This window comes from Plecotus auritus (genome assembly GCF_963455305.1).
Source record: "Plecotus auritus genome assembly, chromosome: 5".
NCBI classification, from domain to species: domain Eukaryota; kingdom Metazoa; phylum Chordata; class Mammalia; order Chiroptera; family Vespertilionidae; genus Plecotus; species Plecotus auritus.
Window position 1 is genome coordinate 41910309 of NC_137776.1, and position 24860 is coordinate 41935168.

Consider the following 24860-nt stretch of genomic DNA (forward strand, 5'->3'; position numbering starts at 1 on the left):
AGAGAACATTTGCTTAGGTACCATTTTCCAATCCTTAACCTCATAACAGTTTAGGTAAATACTTCTACATGTCTATAATCTCTTACCTACAATTTTTGAAATCCAAGAAGCTATGAAAATACGAAGGTTTTATTATTCATATTGATGGCAAAACTTGACCTGAACTGATGTGAAGTTGATGATAATCTTTATTTATCCCATCTAGTGTGGACAAGCACATGTTTTACTACAGAAATGTTAATGTATCTGATTATAGAGTATGACCCCAGACCCCACTGGAGACATTATATAATTATATATGCAGAGTATTATTGTTCTAAAATTTGAAAAGCATTTGAATTCTGAAATGTATCTGACAGTGAGAGTTATGGATAAGAGATTGAGGACCTATCCTCTAGTATTATGTTTTCATTTTTAAACTTTTATTACTAAGCAGCTGCAGGAATGGGAATATTAAAATGATTTTAGGCACATAATCTCTCATGGATTACTTCCTAAAACAAGAGAACTACAGAGAAAGAGAGAGAAACAGAGAACACTGAGCAGTGGCTGAATCAGTGATAACCAGTGCCAGCCATTTCTCATAGTACATTCAAATGCTGTCCTAGGGGCTTCATGAGGCACAACTGGATGGAATTCAGGAAGCAAAAGTAGAAGGACATTCTTCTATGATGGGGGAATACACACACACACACACACACACACTCATACTCATGCATGTTTGTATGTGTGTCCACTCATGTATTATAGCCATAACTGTCTACAATGAAGGGAGTCTAACCAGCAGCCTGAAGGAGTCAGCTCTGCACATAGAGACATAATGAGGATACCCATGGGTGTTCCATGTTTAACATTGCTCCAAAGTGCTGTGTCATGTAAATGCATTTGGTGCAATATTGCTTCTTTCACACAGATGTTTTGGGTTGTAGGCACTAGTAAATGTGGCACCTAAGAGCTAGTATTACTAGAACCGGTCATGTACAGAAGATCCTCTATTGGATCCTGATTTGCTCCTCTTTAGAGTTTTAATGAGAACCTAAAACCCATTTAAAGAAATCTGAATGGAACCTTGAATGTGTGCTTCATCAATGATGCCTACTAGGAATTCCTTCCGGTAATGATTTTTAATAAATATTTTATGTCTTTTATGCTCTGTACTTCGCATACACAGGTCAAAGTTTGGCATCTTGTGATTTCATATCATTGCTGCTGCTTTCTGGGGTATAGCTACTTTGTTCCTCTTTAGGATTATTTCAACTGGCTCTCGCATTTTACAGTATAGTAGTGGAAGAGGAAGGATGGTGAAAGGTAAAGATATAAATTTGGGGTGGCTGGAGTAGGGATATATGCATTTAACTATAGACTTTTTAAAAATAAGCAGGCAAAGACTATAGTATTAAAAATAATCTCTAACTTGCATGTTTATTTTCTTCTTACACAGGATACATTTAAATTTTTATTGTTTAGGAATTTGTTTTAAGAGTAAAATTGGTTGTATTTTGCCCTGGTGCTAGCATAACCCTGCACATTTTTACTAATATTTTTATTTTAATCTAAAGACAGGCAGGTAGGGGTTAAAATATATTTAAACTTGCTTTTTAATGGGTATCTGTGTCAAACACATGGTCATTTTTGGCATTATAATTGTTAATAGCCTCTAGTGATTTCATTTGTCTATAGAGAAGTCCCAGGAACCTCCAGCTATTTTGATTTTTGCAGCTTTTATAATAAGTCCTTATAATATAGACTACTGATTTCTTCTCTGTAGCCGGCTCATTGTTGAAAAGCCAGAGCTATTTTTAACATTTACACAATTTCAGTAGATGAGTCTTCATTCCACAAGGTTTGGTGCTAAATCTGTGGAGCCTTTCGTAATCATATCCTTTCTGTGGTTTGCTTGAATTTGATCACAGTGGCTGATTTCATGCATTGATAATGAAGGCTTAGGTTGCCTGTTTCTCAGCTTAAATCCACCTCAGACTTGGAGGTTGACAGTGCTGCTGGCTTCAGCACGCGCAGAGATATAGAATTGAAATTGCTCTGCTTTCTTTACAAATGACTCTGAGAGTGCTTGTCCTTCCCTAAAATGTTGCCAGCGTGTGAAGGATTTTCAATGAGCAGTGCAATAAGCCAGCATCTGGGAAGGTTCGGAGCTGCACTGATGTAGTGTGGTACTGTCACACAGATCTTCAGGGCTGGAGCCAAGCCTTGGGAGCACTGTGCCTCACGCTGGTCTCCTACTGGAAGTTTTGTTTATCCAACTTGGTTGCTCTTGCAGCTGGTGAAAGCCCTGCCAGGATGTGGAGCGGACTTCCTAGCAGAGGTGAGCATTTTTATTCTACAACTTGGACGCAGGGGTCTGGGGTGTCAGTAACAGATTCTTTCATACGCTGTGTTGAATCCTGTGGAGTTATCAATTGTGTTCATCACGTCTCGCTGACAGATCTGAAGGGACAGCACTGAAGAGCAAAATATATGATTCTTTAATGTTATTGGGAAGTTACTCCTTGCATGGGTGTGACAGCATTCCTTTCTCTCTGTGCTAGCTGTTTGCCAAGGACATCTCACCAGTAGGTGACTTCCTTTGTATTTAAACATTTGGAACAAGTCAGTGATATTGTGTGATTTGCTATCCTTACATTAAGCAGGTAGTCAGCAGTGGTATTATGTGCTTCAGGTATTTAAAAAAAAAAAAGAAGAAGAAGAAGCCTAGGAACTAAATGTACTTTGTAGTGTAGAATCTTTGACGTGAAATATATATAGGAGGAAACAAGTGATGTGAGGAGATAACTGCCAAAGTAAGTGAAATGGATTACATACTGGAGTTGGCACCTTGTTAAGCTTGACATTATTAATAATTAAAAGTTATGACCTGTCGTGCACTGGACAGCCTACAGTAATTGGTTTCAAGAGATGGTATACTGAATGAGAGGAGGAGAAAATTAGCAGCATTTCCTCCCAAAGCATGTTTTAATTAGATGTGACATCTTAAATGTAGCAGATTTTATCATTTAAATGTAACTAAAGTGCCGACACTCACCTGGGAAGTTAAGCTACTAAATCATCCTGCCCAGAGAGGTCTGATGTGGCATGGTAAGTATCGAGTATTTGAAAGCCAACTACGTAAGAGCAAAGTCGAAGTTAGCCTCTGAGTAGTAGAGTCCTATAGCTTAGGCTCTTCTGCACTGTAATTCCTGCACAGTGAGAAGCTGTTTCTAAAGAAGAAAGGACTCTGAGAGTTAGGATGCATCCAAATGGCAGTATTCTTATTAAGTGTCTGTTTAGAACATTAGGACTGCAAGGGAATCTATTTTTATTTGTTTGGAAGCTAGCATGGCACATGGGGTGCGTATATATGTGTGTGTATGTTTATGTGTTTTTCCTGCTAAATTTATTTGAGGCAGCTGTTTTATAGCTTTCAGCTCTCAAGTTATAGATAAGTGTGCATTTGTTTGACAGAAGATTCGAGAACCCCATTTACTGCCAGTACATGTAAAGCTTGGCTAAGCAGACGCATCAGGAGCAAACCGTTTGTGTTCGCCAATCTGTCTCAGCAAGTCCCAGGGCCACTATCTTGCTAGAAGCCACTGTGTGCTTTTGAAAGCATGAAATTAGTTTTATACTGAGCACATGGTTTCTCATTTAGCAGCTCTTTTTATGGTAATGGTCAATTTATGGTTCACCGCCAGGATTTTGGTATTCTGTCAAAGCTGATAGCTTCTGCTAAGGTGTCTCTATGAGATAATTATTTTTAAAACACTGAGATGGGGGGCGGGGGGACACCTAATTAGACCCTCAAGGAGACACCTTTACCTTCAAACTAGTCTACTTCCTGAATGCATTGTCATTTCTCCAAATTTCCTTTTTGTTGTTTAATCCAGGAACTACAGATTTAAAGTTGCTAACATTTTCCTCTTTGGAGCTTACTGGACATGTGAAATTAAAATAGCTATATTCTGAAATGTAAAGTGTTTGTGCAACTTTTTTCAATGTGTTTGTAGAAAACCACTCTATTAGTGTTGACCATATTATGCAATCCCTCTTTAGGCTTACCTGCTTGTTTCTTAACACTGTTGGTGAGAATGCAAAGCTTTTTGTATATATTATAATTGACATAAACTACCCATACTTTATTGTGTATATGTGCTATGAGGAGGGTTAGTTACAAATAAAATTAAACAGTCTCAAGATACATTAAAAATGTTGAAAAATATCTTCTTGTCTAAAACCGCTTCATTTTGAAAAGTAAAAACCCCTCAAATGCTAACATTATATAAATATTAAAATTAGTGTTTGTTTTCACAGAGTGATAATAGATGAAATGTACTTGTACATGTTATAAGAATGATTTTCTTAGTCTTGTTCTTTCCATCAGAAAATAAACTTTGTTGAAAGTTTTATTGGTCATAATGCATTTTGAAATAGAGGTAGTGAAAATTAATTGCCAATGACATTTAATGAATTATTTATTCTGTGTTTATTCTTTGCATGCTGGCATATATATATATATATATATATATATATATATATATATATATATATATATATTAGAGGCCCGATGCATGACATTCATGCAAGGGGCTCGGCCCTGGCAGTTATGGCAGCTTGCCTAGGCCCTCGCAGCCCCGGCTTCGTCCGGAAGGTCGTCCTGAAGGTCATTCGGAAGGTCGTTCAGCTGTCCAGTCTAATTAGCATGTTATGATATATATATGGGTTAGGGTACTTGGTGGAATAGTGTTTTTATGCCTTTTCTTTCATATGGCCTTGACAATGGAACTGTGAACACTTATGAAATATTGAATTTTGTGATTTTTTTTTTGTTAACTCTTGGATCTTTGCCTAGGTTAATGATTATTCCTGATTAAGGATTCAAGATAAAATGTTATTTATTGAAATGCAGAGATATATAATATGCGACATTATAATGAAATATTTTCTGCTTTTAGATGAAGCATAATTTTAAACAACTTATTTTTCTTCTGTTCTTTTGGGAATTTCATGTCACAAGTCATCATTAGCTTATGAAGGGGATTTTGTTTTAGCTTTTGACTTATAAATAAGTATCTCATATTTCTCACTTTCCCAAAGCCCATAAAATAAATTTGGTTTGTGGGTTGAGATTTAGAAGATTAAAAGGTCATCAAGATTTTCTCTTCAAAATTTCTGATGATGCAATGTGTTTAGAAAACAAAACCTTTAAAGAAGTTTTAGAATGTCAGAATTCTCTTAGAATAGTGAAAGTTATCATAGTACATAGATCATAGAAAATTTACTAAAGGAAGTGAGGGATAATTTAGCATATTTGCCTGAATTCTTAGCACTAATTTCTCTTTCACAAAAAATAGGATTTATAAAGTTATGGTGAGGATGTAAGATACTCATGCAGCTCAGTGATTTACCTGCATCTTTTCACTTGTAAATCAAGAGATAACAATCTGGAGTTTGCTTCAGCAAATTAAAAAATGACTAGTTATGAAATATAGCTGATGTAGTAAACTTGCTTTAGTTGAGAAACATGATTAAAATTAAAGTACTCTTCAAGTTCATTGAGCTTTGCCAATATATATGTTCAGTAATTAGTTTGCACTATTTATATAGTTTGTATTTCATTTTAGAATATTTTCTTTTTTTTTTCTTGATTTCAGAGAGGAAGGGAGAGGGAGAGAGAGAGATAAAAACATCAATGATGAGAAAGAATCATTGATTGGCTGCCTCCTGTATGCCCCACACTGGGGATCAAGCCCTCAACCCAGGCATGACGAGGAATGGAATTGTGACCTTTGGTTCATAGGTCACGAATAACCACTGTGCAACCCTGGCCAGGCTATAAATCATTTTGAGGTATGTTGCTGTAGTGACAAATAATTTTAGTATAAGTATATCCCATGCAATATTTGGTACATACTTTTACTAAAAATTATTCATTGTTTAGCTGAAATTCCAATTTGACTGGGTATACTATAACTAGTACGGGAACCCTACCTAATTTCTAACTAAGGTGAGTTTCTGATAATTAGCTGGATAACTGGGTCTACCTAAGCCAAAATGGAGGCTTCGAATTCCTGTCCAAGCAGTCAGTTTCTATTGGTAGAGTTTATGCTTGGAAACTCCTATGATAAGAACGTCTCCATTTGAGAAACCTAAAATGGTTTAAAAAATAAGATGGGTGAAGCAGAAATTATTAGTAAGGATAGGAAAGCTTCCTGTAAATATTTAGATAAACCAATAAAGGCATCACATTAAATGTCAGTAACATTTTAAATACTAGTAAATAATATTGAGAATTTTACAATCAATTTCCAGTTGTTATTCCTTGCCAACTAGAACATTTTCAGGATTGTCCTCCCTCAACAGGTGTGAGATGCATATAAGTTTATTTTATTTTGTTCTAGTTAAGATGCCAAAGGAGAGATCCCTTCCTCAATGCCCCTTCATCCCTCCATCTGGACTTTATTCAAATGTCCATAGTCCTTTTGATTTTAGGACTCTTTCGACTGCCACTTCCTATGTTTCTCAGAGAGGCAGAGTAACGTACAAACTGGACTTAGAGGAAAATCTATGAGACACTTTTAATTATTCATACACCATAGCTGAGTAAAATAGGATAGATGTAATATTTATTGTGTACCTACTATGTGCCTCATAGGATATCAAAATATTTATAGCCAGTTTTTTAATTGAATTTTTAACAGTGTATTAATATAGCAATACATTGTGTAATACCCATTGTGCAGATGCTAAACTATTTATCAAAAACACTGTTCGCAGCCCTAACTGGTTTGGCTCAGTGGATAGAGTGTCGGCCTGCGGACTGAAGGGTCCCAGGTTCGATTCTGGTCAAGGGCATGTACCTGGGTTGCGGGCACATCCCCAGTAGGGGGCGTGCAGGAGGCAGCTGATCGATGTCTCTCATCGATGTTTCTAGCTCTCTGTCCCTCTCTCTTCCTCTCTGTAAAAAATCAATAAAATATATTTAAAAAACAAAACAAAACACTGTTCGCAGCCTTGAGTTACTCCAATTTTAATGTCACCAAATCAGAGTACAACATTCTATCCTGACTCTGAATGTCACTCTAACACATCTGGCAACCTCCCCACAGGAGAATAAGGAATAGAGGCTCATTCATCTTCTGCATCTCACCCAAGGCTGTATTATAAAACCCTCTTTGCTCACTCAGCTTTCTGTGCTATTTTTCTTCTCTCTTCTCACTTCCTAATATCTCCCTCTTCTCCACTATTTTTGTAACCATTCCCACCAGGAATGACTAGACATCACTGTAAAATTTTTTTCTCAAAAGGAGAAAAAAATAGATAGAAGTCAACTTATATATACTGTAAAAGAATTTAGGTTAGGCTGTCTTGCAGTTGATTAGTGAATAATGTAGAGGAGATGTAGTAAATCCTTTAAACTAACTTTTTTGTACCCAGTCTAAAATGCCACCTTAGTTCTCTCTCCATCAGTTATATGATATGTCAAATCAGGAAAACTATTTTGAGTCCAAATTGATCAGCTGAATGTAAGAGAAGTTAACCCAAGCTTTGGAAATGGATTAACTCTACCAGCCCAATACAGAAGTGTTCAGTAACCCATATCTTCTTTTCAATTAAATGCCACCCCCATTGATCTAGGTCACTTCTCAATGTCTGTTGTCCTATAGGACAATTTCTAATTTACTTCCATTTTTTATGTCTATTAACAGTATACCGCTATTTCAATATGATGATTTTGGATCTCAGAAGATATTGTTTACCCCCACCCATCAATCTGTTTTCTTACTTTTGTGTAGTCATAAATGTTATTCATTACTTCTTACTTGTTTAAAATGATATTTGTTACCTTTTCTGGTATCAACACTGTGTTCTTTGGGAAAAGATGCCGATTCCTCTTTACCATAATTATCATTCTATTCTAGTCTCCATGTCAGCGCCAGTGTCCTCCTTACATCAGTCCTATTTGGCTGTGAGGTCCGTTTATTATGATAAAATACCAATGTGAATCCATAATCTAAATTTCAATCACAAATTATCTTCAAAACCTTTTATTTTATTTTCAATTGTCCTCAAATTTTTAGAAAAGGCACTAGTAAGTTAAAGTGGCTAGTAGTTTGAGAGATCCTATCTTTTAATTTCCTATAAGGTGAAATTGCTCCATAGCTATATATTTTCTTGGCAAATGGCAATTGAATAATAAATAGAAGCTTCCCCCAGGGAATTCTGTTCTTTCAGAGTGAGGAGATTTCTATCTTCTGGTTCCGTCAGGGAGTCTGCAACACCCCTGGGACATTTAGCTGAACATCTTTTTGCTGACATTTCAGAATGGTGTGTGAGTTTCAGTGGGAGATCTACAGAACTTCTCCTTTTTCTCTCTGATTCACTCTTTGGTAGTGTTATTTTTTTAGAAGATGATGGAGGGGATGACTTTACTTCTCATAACCTTCTGTTTCTTCCAGCAAGTTAAAGTGGTATTTTTTTTACTCAAGTTTTATTTGAGAGTTACTAGAAAGGGGTACCAGAATTTTGAAAAAAAAAAAAAAAAGTCAAAATATCCAGGAGTAAGCAGATTCAGAAATGAATCCACAGGGACATCCTTTTCTGGCATTTTTCTGCATTTTCTGTATTTTTATTGGTGCACAATGGATAATACTAGATTCATGATAAGTTAGTTAACTCTTACTTAACTGCAACTTTTGGATTTTGTGTGATATAAGTACACAACCACTGCTATGCACATTAGGGGAGCAAACAGTGGATGCCACTTTATGTACACAATAGTTAGAAATCCTATAATGGGTTGCGAATAATGCTTTAATTGGGGTAAGGAGAAAATGGAGATGGCTTGGAAATAATCTCTAACACTTATTTCTTGTCATTGTTCTTCTTTAATCGACACCTAGGCCATATTCCACACCAAATAAATCAGAATCCCTGGCAGTGCAGCTCAGGAATCAATATTTGTAAACCTCTCAAGGTGATTCCAATGTACAGCTCCAGTTAGAACCACTGTTTTAAAAAGATGGACCAACCCCAACATGGTCAATTTCAACTATATTAAATGGAAGAGGGAGTGAGAAAAGATGCAGGGGCATTGATGAACTATAAACACATATGAGTCAAAAGCATGATATGACTTCCCCCCACATCTTAATGGTGTCTTAGATGGCAGTAGAAGAAATAGAGTATCTGTAACAATGAAGTTTGTTCAACTGACCAGAGCATGCCTGGACTTTGGGAGAAGTGCAGAGAGCTTTATATACTTGCATTTGAGAGTGACCACCATCGCCAAGGTGCGCTGAGCACCATGTCAAGGAGAGATCATTAGAGTATTTGTTATATTATAACATTCGAATTATAGATTTTCAATAAAGCTTCCAGTTAAAATTAAGAGCAGTGGATGGGCTTTTCAAGAGCAAAGATTTTTCACTTGCTATAAAGAACTGCCCAGTAAAGCTCTTGAATATGAAGAGATTCCTTTTTGGGGCATAGTGCATGACCCTTATTGGTGGCTGTGAAGCAGAAGATGACTTAGGTGTGTGAAAAGGAGGATAAGGCTTGGATTGATGGTTAAAGTAGATGATGTTCCAACTTCAGACTCTCTAATTATAAGAGCTTGCAAAATTAATAAGATAATATAACAAGACCATTTGTTTATCACATTAGTTCTGCACTGTGGGAGGGCTTTCTGTGAGGTTTAAAGCATAGCTCCACCACAACATAGCTGCAAGTCTCAGTTTCCTCACCTATAAAACAATAATGGTAATAGATGTCACTGAATAGATTTATTGTAAAGATTAAGTTAGAGTAAGGTATATAAAATTCTTAGTGTGGCAAATTGAGGGGAAATCGAAGGGATATAACGTAATCAGGAGTTACAGTAAAAACTGTGGGGTTGCCAATGATGACTTGATGCTTTTACATGTGCTAAGTACCCAATAAATGTAGCCTATTATTATTTAGAAGTTATTCTTTTCTATATTATAGCTGCCTTGTATTAAAAATTAGGGTCTGAGCCGAAACCGGTTTGGCTCAGTGGATAGAGCGTCGGCCTGTGGACTGAAGGGTCCCAGGTTCGATTCCGGTCAAGGGCATGTACCTGGGTTGCGGGCACATCCCCAGTACGGGGTGTGCAGGAGGCAGCTGATCGATGTTTCTCTCTCATTGATGTTTCTGGCTCTCTATCCCTCTCCCTTCCTCTCTGTAAAATATCAATAAAATATATTTAAAAATTAGGGTCTGAGAGGTAAAACCTAAAGCAGGTAAATATTGGTGGGAGATATGTGTCTGGAGCATAGGAATTCCAAATGGAGGGGCACAGTATGGAGGCTTTGGGTAGGAGAAGGCCACATAAAGAATCACCCAGCATATGGGAAAGCAAGGGAGATTCTGAAAGGGGATTAGGGAACCTAATGCTACATAATAAAGAGATAATATGCAAATTGACCCTCACGCCCTCACGTCACAAGATGGCCGCCCCCATGTCGTCACAAGATGGCTGCCACAAGATGCCCGCCCCCATGTCATCACAAGATGGCTGCCCCCACATTGTCACAAGATGGCCAGCAGGGGAGGGCAGTTGGGGGTGACCAGGCCTGCAGGGGAGGGCAGTTGGGGGTGATCGGGCTGGCAGGGGAGCAGTTAGGTGTCAATCAGGCCAGCAGGGAAGCGGTTAGGTGTCAATCAGGCCAGCGGGGAGTGGTTAGGGGGCTATCAGGCTGGAAGGCATAGTGGTTAGGGGCATTCAGGCAGCTAGGCAGGCGAGTAGTTAGGAGCCAGCAGTCCCAGATTGTGAGAGGGATGTCCGACTGCCAGTTTAGGAGATCAGGCCTAAACCGGCAGTTGGACATCCCCCAAGGGGTCCCAGATTGGAGAGGGTGCAGCCTGGGCTGAGGGACACCCCCCTCCCAGTGCACAAATTTCGTGCACCAGGCCTCTAGTTTCTTATAATTCTTCATCCATTTCCATCTATTATTTTATTTGATCCATACCATATCTCTGGGAAGTAGATAAAGTAGTATTTGCTCATTACACTAAAAGTAAATCAGCATCAAGGAAAAGGTGACTTGCCAAAGAGAGCAGAACCTAGATCTCTTGAACCCTCCAACCGCACCCCTTACATCACACCAGCTTCTTCTGCCTAGGTCTGTGGGAAGCACAGCTGCATTTGAATAAGGAGTTACCTGTAGACTACAAACAATGGGATAAAGTTTGGAAATTAAGGGAAAATGTGAAAAGGTAGCATAATTAGTGAGTTGAATTTAATTAAGGGATAAAATTTTAAATATTTCTTGTTGATTGGAAGACAGCTTTTAAGTAAGTTTGGAATAATAATTAAAAGCTCAAGTTGTAGTCTCCCAGTCAATGATGTTGACATTAGTATCACATTTGAATACTTTTTGTGTAATATAATTGACTACATTTAACACACCTCAAACTTGAAGGCAAGTATGGTATAACAAGTTAAACAATAAGAATCAATTTTAATCACTATATTAAAAATTTTAAAGTTCAATGAATTATGGAGGAGGAAGGGCAGAAGGGGAAAGTTTGTGCTTTGATTCTATTAATCAAAAGGAGAGCTAAAAAATCAGCAAAATTGCTGGAGAAATGCTGTGATTTCTTTTTTAGATAAAGTTGTAAGTCTCCAAAACAAGTAGCAAACAAGATAGTTTTATAAATTATTCTGCATGTACTAGTATAAATTATTGCAATAAGTATAGGTTATAAGTATGCATGAGCCAATTAAAATAATTTCACCTTTTTAGAACTTTTAATTTTTAGCTGTAATTACCATAATCATATTTCTTGCTGACCAAAGAATTATATTTATATTCCTTATCACTGTGTTCCTTGCATAGTTTATAAATGTAAAAATAAATTAGATAAGTAAGATATATTTAAAGAACAAGCTCTTCACCCAGAGTTAATAATTTCTACATCCAAACAGTATAGATGTGCATATCTATTATTTTCTAATTGTGTTTCTCTCCTACTAGACTGTCTTTTAGATAGGAACTGTGTTCCAATTCTTTTAATACATAATTCTCAATACAACGCTTGGCACATAGTAAATGATATATTTAAAACATTGACTAATGGATGGGACACTTGAATGTAGTATCAGACACTTGAATTTAGGATCTGTGAACATGTGCAGAACTCAATAAATTATTTGATATTATTGTTTATAAAAATATTCATTCTTTAATTAAAACTACAGTGAGACACTTTTTTTCTTACCTATCATATGGACAAGATCAAGACTTATAATACAACTAGAGGCTCGATGCACGAAATTCATGCAAGGGGCTTGGCCTTCGCAGCCGCAGTGGCTTGCCTTGGCCCTCGCAGCCCCAGCTTCATCCAGAAGGTTGTCTGGAAGGTCGTCCGGTCTAATTAGCATATTACTCTTTTATTATTATAGATGAGTTAGCATCTATGGACATGGGGCATTCTCATACATTGCTGGAGAGTATAAATTGGTTCATGTATTTGTAGGGCAATGTGGCAATAATTCTCAAAACTTAAAAATATGCATATCTTTTGACCCAGCAATTTTAGTACCCCAGATTTAGTCAACATATATGCTTGTATATATATACGAAGATGCATGGAACAATTCATTTTCTTTCATGTGCCTATCTACAAATACATACAGGATTTTACTGTAACATTATTTGTAGTAGGAAAATGTAAACAAAAATACCCAGCAATAGATGGTAATAATTATGGCCCATTTGGGCTGCTATGACACAATACCACTGAGTAGTTTATAAACAACAGAATTTTATTTCTCACAGTTTTGGAAGTAAAAGATCAGGGTGCCAGTATTGTGAGCAGGGGCCCTCTTCCAAGTCGTAGACTCCTCATTGTATCCTCATGTGGGGACTTTTTTATAAAAACATAAATCCCTTTCCTGAGGATTCTATTGTCATGACCTAAGCACTTCCCCAGGGTTCTATCTCTGAATACCATCACATCGGGCATTAGGATTTCAACATATGAATTTGGCGGGCTCACAAACATTCAAACCGTAGGCAATAATGTGCAGTAATCCTATATAATAAAAGCCTAATATGCAAATTATCCCCTCAACCGGGAGTTCAACCAGGGATGAGACCAGCCAGCCAACTGCCCACAGCCCCTCCACCCGGCCGGCCCCACCCCAGCTGGTGGTGGCAGCAGGCAGCCGGGGGAAGGGAGGCCCTGACTAGCAGCCAGCAGCCACTAGGGACCCTACCCATGCAAGAATTTCGTGCACTGGGCCTCTACTTTAAAACAATAAAGAACATCTATAAGAACAGATATGGAACAATGTACAAAGATATAAGTAAAACAAACAATATGCAGAACAAAGTATACAGTATATTGTTTATGTAAAATATATATATTTTTTTGTGTTAATATATGTGTATACATGTATATACATAAAGAGAGAGAGAGAAAGGGGGTGGGAGGAGGATAAAGGGAGAGAAAAGGGATAAGTGAATTTCATGGGGAGACTAGGGACTGAGTTCAAAGTTATATTTCTCTCTTGTACTGTTTGAAGTAGACTTTTTTTTTCAGTCATCTCTGGACTTTTTATTAGTATCATGCCCCCCAAGGGGTGCCCCACTTCTGCTTTCATGCCTCAGAGCTGTGGTGTTAACCTCAGATACCACATTGCTGTCCACATCTTGCAGGTCATGGTCTTTTGGCTTGATTGCACAGAGTTGTGGTTGTCCAGGGTGTGTTCCAGCAGGTGGTGGTAGGTGCCAATCTCAGCCTCCAGCTTGACCTTGATGTACAGCATGGCCTCGTACTTCTTGGCATGATGCTGCCCCTCTGCCAGGGTCTGGGCCAGTTCTGATTCTAGGTGCAGCAGGATCCTGTTGACCTGTTCCACCTGCATGGCATAGCGCATCTCCACCTCCCTCAGGCTGTTCTCCAAACTGGACTCCATGAGAAATCTGAAGGCCAGTGCGGAGAACAGCCTGAAGTAGACTTTTATTTAACTGTTATACCCCTTTGTAGTTTTGAATATTTTATCACCTACATAGTTTACTTCTGAGAATAATAGATATATTCATATAAAAATAAAATGAAATATAAAAAAAAAATGGTGGGAAAATGGGAGGAATGTAATGTGATAAAAAGTTACCACAGTAAAAGCTTGTAGGGTTGTCAGATGATGACTACATGGTTTCCAGCTGCAGTTAACAGATGAGAAAAAATGTAAAGTGTAAGCCATTTCACCAGGTAATGAACGGTTATCAAGCCTGTTGTCCTTTGTCCTCCCAAGTGTTTGCTCCCTATAAGTTCAAGGTGAAAGCCAGTGTTTGGTCAAGTTCTGAGAAGGTGTTGCATTGACCCTCTATAACCATCCCTAGGGTCCAGCCTTAGCCTTCCTGATGATGTGTGATTTTCCTTCCAGAACTTGCTGGAAATGTGCTCCTCAAGTATACATGCTTGTACATGTGAGTGTCCCTCCTGTAACATACTTCCAGTGGTCTTCGTCTTGAATGTCCATGTGAAAACACCAGGGCCTAAGGGACTTCAGCTTTGTTGAAAGGAATTTCCAAAGTATGTAGCTCAATGCAAGCCACATGAACATATTAAGAGAAAAAGGAGGAAAGATAAAAAAAAAAAGTTAAAATAATAGTAAACATGCCCCAATTCCATAAACATGACAGCATTCCGTGCAGCACTGAGATCATTTCTGTTGTGCAGTGGGCTTGTTTTTAATCTCATACATTTAGTTCTCTGTTTGAGAAACTCATAGCACTTGGTGATCTTACCTTTGGGGTTGTAATACAAAGTCATGATGAGATGATGGACATTTTATCATGAATTCCCTTGCTTCTGGGGGTTTAATGCTGAGTTTGAATGTTAATTTAACTCATTCTTTTTGTTTAATAAGCTCAAAGTCCCAGCTCAGCTGAAGTAGGAGTGATTTTATTTCAAAATTCAATGTCAGCTTGAAGAAATGTGGCATGAAGGACTTGATTAATGTTATGATCAGCTGACTGTTGATTAACTAGACCAGTCTTTTAACTCATCTAAATCGGCTATTTTGCTGGTCTTTAAAATGTGCTATTGTTTGCAATTAAGATGATATTATTGGATTTTCCCAGATTATAATATATACCCTTCCCTATTATGATCAGCTGAATAATTGCTAATCATATTCATTGCCTACCAGATTAAGTCTGTATTTCTGAATTCATACAGGAAAGCCATGATATTTGTTTCATTAGCACCACACTCTTATTGGCTAAGCTAACTGGACACTTTTACTGTTGACCTAATGCAAATATTCTCTGAATTTCCATCTTTCTCTGTCTTATAAAAATGACAATAGAAATTGAGCAGGGAAACATGTCTTACACACTTCCTAGGTTAAATGAAGTTTTGGGTGCTACAGAGCCTGGCACAATACTTAAAAACATGGTAATTGTGAAAAAGAAATAAAAGCAGAGGTACACCTTTCTAAATTTGCAGTCTTGGCTACCCCTTTTGTGCAAAAGAGGAGTGATACCAGCCAGATCTGAACATTACAGGTTAAAAGTCAATGTATGCATATTTTGCTTGCATTTCAGCCTGCTTAATGCATAGTTTTAAAAATTTAATCCATTGAAACTAGTGATTCCATGATAAAGTCCAAGTTACGTTTCTACAGTGAAAAGAAAAAAATGCCCCAGTAGACCTAGTTTATAACTCTTGCTGCCTTAGGACATTCTGGTCATCGTGGAAAACCAGTGCATGGCAGGGATTCTTTGAAACTTAATTACACTTTTGAGTCTACACTTATTTATCTTGCTGCCATCCTGTCTCTTTCTTTCTGTAGCTTAAGAATTTTTTATTACTTCATACTAAATCTCCTGTCTATAAATTCCTCTCTTATTCATTCATTCATTTATTCATTTGTATGTTTATCCAGTAGCATTTACTAAGCATAACTTTTGTCCTAAATTCTTCTTTCATCAGTACAGAAGCTGCACCCAAGTTACACATAAACTGGGTTGCAATAATTGATTTGTAAGTTAGTTAGTGGTTTTGAAACATCTTCCCATAGATTTAGTATTTTAAATTAGGTTTGTGCTTCCAAGCTAGCGAAGCACTGGTGGGGAAATGTCGGAAGAGTAATGCACAATTGTCATAGGAGAAGCACAATTTATACTAGTAATAGAAAGCAGTGAAGGAAAGGACAGGGGGTAGGACCAAAAAGTCAAGGTGCAAAGTGAAATGTTCCTATCATGGTGAGGTGAGCATTTAACTCCTTTTCTAGCATCAAGTGACATGGAAGAAAGTCTTCCTAGGAATTTGGAGAGTAAGGGAAGAGGCCATTTAAAGTTATTTATAGGTGTTGATTATATAATTTATCATCAAAATGGGAACATTATAAGAGAGTTATTAATGTTTAAGCTAGGATCCAGGCTTAACTCAGGTTGTCTCACTGGGATGTATGGTCACTCTAATAAGGACTGCAATTAGTGGTAGAATGTTCCTATTGGGTGTTAAATAGATTGAGCAAGAATCCAGATATGCTAAGATTTAACCATTTAGAATTCACAATTAAAGCAATCCTAGCCTTGGAACACTATGTATTCAATTCCCTGCCTTCTTGATTGCTAATATCTATGGGACCCTTGGAATAGTTAGGAAATTGGAGAAGGTGAGTATTTCATATATAAGCCTTATTCAACTGGAAAAATAAGAATGACATTGGGTAAGAAGCTATACTAGTTAATATGATATCACTAAATTAGAAAATGCAAGACTTACACCATCTTGATTTTTAACTCAGATTTTCTCTGTAGTCTTGAAAATGCCGGGAGGTTGACAACTGTTTACAAAGTCAGTTTTCTAAGACCATTTTGCACTCTTAAGATTCTGTTTTCATGGAATCTCTGACTAAATTGGGTCCACCCCCAGCTGTCTCAAACTGAGTTTAATCACCAGGAAAGTTCGGCTGATTGTCAATGATGTTTGCTTGATTAATTCAACTCTAGCTGTGTTGCCTTTCTACCTATGTCTTTCAGCATGTCCTAGAGAATTAAATGTTTTCTTTTGGGATTTTCAGGAAACTTGAACAAAAAATAATTTCCCTTTTATTAGACTATAGAGGAATATTGTCATTGATTTTCTTTAATCCTGTTTGACTCCAGTGTAAATATTTTATATAAGCTAAATTTTCTTTGAAGTCATGTTTTAACTCTGCTAGTCATTAGAATTTAACATATTCTCTGTCCCATACACTAATTCAAAGTATAAACTACTTAAATCTTTTTAAAAGACATTACCTTGGTGGTTGGACTTAAGAAAAAAATTAAAAACTATATGTGATACCCTGATTTTAATAAATTTTAATGGATTTTTAACTTGATCTTTTATCAAGAATTCATAAATGGACTTTAAAATTATAAATACATAACATGAGTGTTTTTGAATAGTATTTTCACAGTGCTTTCTGTCACTCATGCAGTAAACTATCATTGATTTTTTTGGGTCTCCAAGTCTTCTCAAAAGTCTTCCCATCTTTAGAAATAAAAGAATTTAGTGTGCTAATCAGGTTTTTTGTTTTTATTCCTCACCTGAGGATGTGTTTTCATTTATTTTAGAGAGAGAGGAAGGGACAGGGAAAGAGAGAGGGAGAAACATCGATGTGAGAGAGAAACATCGATCGGTTGTCTCCTGTACACACCCTGACTGGGGATTAAACCTACAACCTGGGTATGTGCCCCAACCAGGAATCCAACCGTGACCTTTTTGGGGTACAGGATGATGCTCAACCAACTGAGTCACATTGGCCAGGGCGCTAACCAGTTTTACAGATTTCTGCTGACATCAATTCTTTGGGAAGGAATACAACATATTGAAAGCAGATAACAGTAAACTTAAAACAAAAACGATTTAAAAATATTTACCCATATGTTAATGCTGTTTTGATTACCTATGAGAAAGATAACTTTTTAAAATCCAAATGTGGCTCTTACACAGTGACTGCTCCCTTCCATAGTAAAGGGTACTATAGTGGTGGTAAGAGCACCAGATGAGAGTTGGGTTTTCTGGGTTTTTATTTTGAGGCTGCTACTGCTTGACTTTGAGACCTTGAATAAGTCACATAACCCTCTGGGCTTCAAATTACCTTCTTGCCAAAACGAGAGATTCAGACTACATTTTTAGTACTCTTTAAGAACCACTTAAGCTGAAAAATTCTAGGGATATTTTTCGTTTGACTTCATTTCATAGCTACATTCTTACTCGTCATACAGATTTTTGAAGATTAACTACATTCATAGTTTTATAAAAAAAAAAGAGAAGAAAATTTGTAATGCGTTTTGGGTTTCTCACAAGTAGCTGCTCTCAGAACATGAGATAAATATACTGCAAGAGTTTGATTGTGTGCATTTTATTCAGGCAAATTTCTCATTCATTTTTGTCTGAAAACAGAATCAAACCTGAAAAGAGAGCAGTTCTCTCTGAGAATGGGGATGAACTGCCTGTGTTTTAAGATTCAGGGCACTGCCTGGATGGCGTGGCTCAGTGGTTGAGCATCAGTGTATGAACTCAGAGGTTATGGTTTGATTCCTGTCAGGGCACATGCCGGGATTGCAGTGGCTGGGGGTGGGGGGGTGAGAGGGGAGAGGGGGGAGGGGGGAGGGGGGAGGGGATATGTGTAGGAGGCAACCAAGCAATGATTCTCTCTCATCATTGATGTTTTTCTCTCTCTCTCACCCTTCTTCTCTGAAATCAATAACAATATATTTTTTAAAAATTCAGGGCATGTACTGTGATTGTGATGCTCTTAAGAAATATCTTGAAGAGCCTACATTATCAATCTGCAAGCATTTTACTACTAAATATCCATTTTGTAGACTTCACAAAAATGCCCCAGTGATGTGATTAGTCATCCAGTGAAAACCTGATGCCTCCCAGCTAGTCTAGGCATCTGCTCACAAGTAAGATTTCCTCAACGTTCAAAATAAATCTCTTCAGTCACTTTATGGAAGCTTTGATGCGCACCATATGGCTTAAGTATATAGAATTTAGGTGTGACATGGTGTTTTTGCATGGTGATTATTCAAAACAGTTTTTATTTGAACATGTTCATTGATTACATTTTTAATCATATAATTCCCAATTTATCCTTGTTTTGTATATAATTCTAAGTTTATAAAAATAAAAATATATCCAAGCAGAAAGACTATATAATTATAGTCTACTTAAGTAGATTATAAATATTTTGGGTTGGTGAGAATTACTCTTCTTTCCCATGGTTAATCCTTAAAAGGTTAGAAGTAGTCATTTATAACTGTAGCAATTATATACTTTTCAGATATTATTTTCCAATTATATAGGACCATTTCCAAGGTTTATATTATAACATAGTTTATGCTATAGGATCCTAAGATTGCTTAGCTCTGTATACCAAACAATAAATCAGTTATATTTTACATTGTTTAGAGTGTTCCTTTTTGAAAAGATAAAATTGATGGATATTTTAAATAGGATAATTCATGTTAGAGTCTATTTTAATATATTTTAAATTAGTAAAATAGACTCCTCCTCCCCCCTTCTCCTCCTCCCCCTCTTTCTCCTCTTCCTTCTCCTTTTTTAATGCTTTTGATTAGAATGAGCTTCATCTTTTCTTAAAAATTCCATTGCTGTTTTCTACACTTTTGGAAGTTTAATGTTCTACATCTGCTCTTTTAGTGATTACTTCATATATTTTAACACGATAGTTAAAGTCTGAAATTAATCAATAACTTTCCCATTATCCTGAAATATACATTCTCTCTGAAGTTTATATTCCACTATTGACCAGTATTTTTATTTCAGGCTATTTTCTTTCCACAAATTAGGTATTATTATCTTTGTTTTAAATTACCAATATATTTTTTAGATTCACCTTTTGAGGGATGTTAAGTCTAAGCCTGTCTTGCATGAGATGATTGATCACTTTGGATTTGCCTTCTGCCAACATTGTTTTTTGGAAACATACTTAGTTAAGATGAATGTGGCATGTCAGTTATGTTCAGTATTATTTATTTTGAAGACAACACCTTATTGGGACTAAGAGGACTGTTAGTTGATGAACAAACCGAAGGGCCCATGTGATCACAAGTATATGAAAGTCTGTTGGCGAAAACATAGCATTCACTTCCCTGGATGGGTCCCCATAACTGAGTGTATACTAGTACTAGTATGTTATAGGGACTTGGAAAATACACACACAGGCAATTAGAAGGTGTGGTTTCCTTCACATATGAGGCTTCCTGATGTCAGAGTAGCCTGCATTCACTTGGGAGATCTCATTTCTTACAACTGAGTTGAGCGTGATCTTAATGGGATTAGGAAAGCAATACCTGGACTGCTATAAGAAGTTCTATGGAAGATATATTTGATGCTATCATACAGGCATGCTGTGTTTACTCTGCTGTATCTAAGTAAACCTGGTGACAGTTAAAATCTTTTGTGTCCTGTAAGTATGAAAGCCAGTCTGAATACAATCTACTGCTGGTCACACAGAGTGGGTATTGCAGCCCACACATTTACCAGTTGCTTAGCTCATGCCTCCTACTTGAAGCTCAGATGTCAGTAAGCTAGTATTTTCTTATACTTCAGCTGCCATTGTGACCTCCGGGAAAACGGCAGTACAACATTGCCACCTCCAGGAGAGGGTGTGATGTATTGTAGTGGGTATATAATGAAAAAGGAGGTGAAGAGCCTGCCCTTTCATTTAGTTGTAGTGAGGGCTGAAAAAGACAGGCAAAGTGAGAGGAGGTGAGAGGCCCATGAATAAATGGTGGCCCCTTCCCCATCTTGGTTGACTCATAGAATGGGAGTGGGAGTGTTAAATATGTCAATGAGAAAGCCAGAACAGTGGCCTTTACCCTTGGTCTGCTTTGAAACTTGGGTCAGATTATGGGGGGCGGGGGCAGGAAGAAGAGACCCACTTAAATCATGCTGTTCATAGGCAACATAGTGGAAGTGGTGGCAGGGTGTGGTTAGGGGTGAGAGACCCGCAGGGGCTCTGGAAGCTCCTAATATGCTAGTTAGTGAGGAGGATTCCTGAGGAAGAACAGGTCATTATTTTTTAAAAAGTTATATTTTTTGACATTTTGAGTTACAAAGTGTGAGTACATTTGCAGTCTTCCCACATCATCTACCAGTTCTGTATTGTGGATTCTATGATTGATTACCTTTAAAATAAAACCAGTGATTTGTAAAGAAATGATATATAGAGGCACTCATTTAAAAGCCAAATCATTCATAATCCTCAATGTTTATTTTTATGATTTAGGTTGTAATGAAATGTAAAAAGTACATTTAAGTATAGCTTAAGGTACAGAAGATAGACATGTTCCATAATTAAAGAAATATATATTTAGCCTTTCATAATAAAGTAAGGAAAACACTTTTTTTTAATATATATTTTATTGATTTTTTACAGAGAGGAAGGGAGAGGGATAGAGAGTTAGAAACATTGATGGGAGAGAAACATCAATCAGCTGCCTCTTGCACACCTCCCACTGGGGATGTGCCCGCAACCAAGGTACATGCCCTTGACCGGAATCGAACCTGGGACCCTTCAGTCCGCAGGCCGACGCTCTATCCACTGAGCCAAACCAGTCAGGGCGGAAAACACTTTTTAAACCTACTATTAAAAACAAGTGAAGCTAAAATTCTCATTATTTTAGAGTTAACTCACTGTGGGTAAATAAAATTTTAGATAAGTGCATTCTACATTAAATAATAATATCCTTTGCATTAATGAATATATCTTATAGCAACAAACTATGTAAAATAGAAGAGAAAGAAAGTTTTAAAAATACAAAGCCAGAAGCTGCTGACTGGTAGAAAAATCTTTTAGTTATCTGAAATGCAAAATTTTAAGTGGAGGATTTGATTCTCTCTCTCTCTCTCTCTCTCTCTCTCTCTCTCTCTCTCTCTATATATATATATATATATATATATATATATATATGTGTGTGTGTGTGTGTGTGTGTGTGTGTATATATATATATATATATATATATATATATATATATATATGAATATGAGGACCGGTGAACGAATTCGTGCACAGGTGGAGTCCCTTGGCTTGGCTAACGATCAGGGCCAGCCAGCCAGGGGGAGGGACCGAGGGAGGTTGGCCAGTTGTGGGAGGTTGTTTGTGGGAGCGCACTGACCACCAGGGGGTAGCCTCTGCATTGAGTGTCTGCCCCCTGGTGCATCGTCATAGCGAGTGGTTTACCGGTCATTTGGTCGACTGGGAGTAATGGTCACTTAGGCATATATATGTGTGTGTGTGTGTGTGTGTGTGTATATATAACCTGTATAATATGCAAATAAACTGAACGGCACAACGACCAGTCACTATGACGTGCACTGACCTCCAGGGGGCAGATGCTCGACACAGGAGCTGCCCCCAGGTGGTCAGTGCACTTCCCACAGGAGGAGCATAGCTCAGCCAGAAGCCAGGCTCAGGGCTGGCGAGAGCAGCAGCCCTGGCGGGAGTCTCTCCCACCTCCGTGGCAGCGCTAAGGACCCCTAAGGGGATGTCCAACTGCCAGCGGGGAGCGGGCCTAAGCCGGCAAGTGGACATCCCCCAAGGGGTCCTAGACTGCGAGAGGGTGCAGGCCGGGCTGAGGGACCACCCCCCTGTGCATGAATGTATATACACACACACACACATATATATTCACTAATGTAGTGAATATATATGTAATGTATAAACATAAAACTTTTATAAAATATTAATAATAATAAAGTTCAATCAATTCTGCTAGAGGAAAGATCTTTTTAGTCAATAGAAAATATTTTATAATTGTCAGATGAAGTAGTAATCAGTGTATAAAAACAGTTCAAAATATGTAGTTATAAAGTATTACAGTAACCCAAGTTCCCATGAGTAGGTGAGTGATAAAATAGCTGTGGTACATTTACACAATGGAATAATACATGGCTATAAGAAGGAAAGAAATCTTACCTTTTGGGACAGCATGGATGGACCTGGAGAGTATTGTGCTAAGTGAAATAAGCCAGTAAGAGAAAGATAAATATCATATGATTTCACTTACATGTGGAATCTAATGAACAAAATTAATGAACAAACAAAATAGAAACAGATTCATAGATACAGAGAACAGACTGACAGTCATTAGAGGGGAGGGAGGTTGGGAGGCTGGGTGAAAAAGATGAAAGTATTAAGCAAAAACACAAAACAAAACAACAAAAAACAGACACAGATAACAATATGGTGATCACCAGAATGAAAGGGGGCTGGGGAAAGCAGGAGAAGGTAAAGGGGGTATAAATGGAGATAGGAGAATTGACTGGGTGGTAAACCCTTGATGCCACATACAGATGATGTGTTATAGAACTGTATACCTGAAATTTGTATACCCGCTGTATTATAGAACTGTATACCTGTGTAATTTTGTTAACCAATGTCGCCCCGATAAATTCAATAAAAATTTGTTTTAAATGTATTACAAATGAGTGTCAGGCGGTTAATTAACACACATATTTTTCATAGATATTGTGATGTTCATGGTATTTGTCAGCTTTTCAAAATTTGGGATTCTTGTTATGAATTTTTTATCTCAGTCTAAATAAGTATTTATTTTCATTGGTTGGTTTTATACTTGTAATTTTATATTCCTTCTCTTAAAGAGAATCTCTAACTTTATGTAAGCTTCTATCTCCACAAAACTTGGATCTAGCCCCAACCATAGCCACAACACTTCACCACAGTTTGCTCCCATTACTATTGCCGCTTAACAATTCACCCCAAAACTTAGCAGCTTAATGTGCAATAGTAATATGTCAGCATTTCTGTGGGTCAATAATTTGATTAAAGTTCAGCTGGGCAGTTTGTGAGAGTTCATGGGCTTTCATGAGGTTACAGGAGGCAGTAGTTGGAGCTGGGACAACTGGAGAGTGGTTGGGCACCTCTCTGTGCCTGTCAGTGTAGTCTCAGGGATTCTCTTCGTGGTCTCTCCATAAGGCTAGTTTGGGCTTCCTCACTGCATGGCCACCTTAGGGCCAGGGTAGCTTAGGGAGCCAAGTATTAGTGTTCCAGCTTCTCTTTCAGCTGCATCACCTTTCATGACCTTATTCACCACCACTTGCACCGTATTCTGTTGGTTAAGACTCACAGACTCATCCAGAATCACAGAAAGAGGAATTAAAGTCTACCTTTTGATGGGGGAATGTGAAGGTTCCAGAAGAGCATGTGGGAAGGAAGTAAAAGACATCTTTGGAATATACGATTTGCTCCAGGATTCTTAAGTAAATCAGATAAGTAACTTGTATATATTTTGATGTAGTGAACATAATCTAAGTCAGGAAGTTTAAAAAATTTTTTTCAGTTACAGTTGATATACAATACTATATTAGTTTCAGGTATATAATTCACAAAGTGATCACCCAGGTTAATATTGTAATAACTATGTATGGTGTCAGATGAGTACTAGACTTAACTCAAGAAAATTTTAATACTCCTAAAATATTTCCTCAGGCAATATGGAAACTGTCTAGATTATTCAGTAATGGAAAAAAGGTCAAAGATTACACACATAGTTTATAAGCATTTGATACTTATTAAAGACATATTTCTTCATAACTGAGATTTTAATAATGGAAAAATATGTCCTACTCAATTATTAAAACCATTATTCAAGCCTAAAGGATACTTTCAGAATACCTATCATTACACCTAAACCTTCTCTACTGGTGTGTTGTCACTAGAACATTGAATGTATAGTCCTTTAGATAAGTTTGGTGAAGATAAAAGAAAATGGTGACTTAATCTCTCCAATGTAACCCTTGAAAAGAAAGAAGATAAAGATATAACCCATTACAAACAGATTACAAAC

General features: G+C 37.3%; 1 protein-coding gene across 3 annotated transcripts in view; it reads left to right on the top strand.

Annotated features, from left to right (window-relative positions):
* ZNF385B (zinc finger protein 385B) overlaps window positions 1–24860 on the top strand; it is a 367474-nt gene that overhangs the window by 120961 nt on the left and 221653 nt on the right. Inside the window, exon 4 of one of the 3 annotated variants that reach the window (XM_080669117.1) lies at window positions 2186–2323. The exons of 1 other annotated variant lie outside the window; for it this stretch is intronic. In XM_080669117.1, the coding sequence (XP_080525243.1) occupies window positions 2186–2323 (138 nt within the window). Of the gene's footprint in view, window positions 1–2185; window positions 2324–2467; window positions 2571–24860 lie in introns of those variants that run through there. One more of the 3 variants, XM_080669115.1, reaches the window with a different exon arrangement.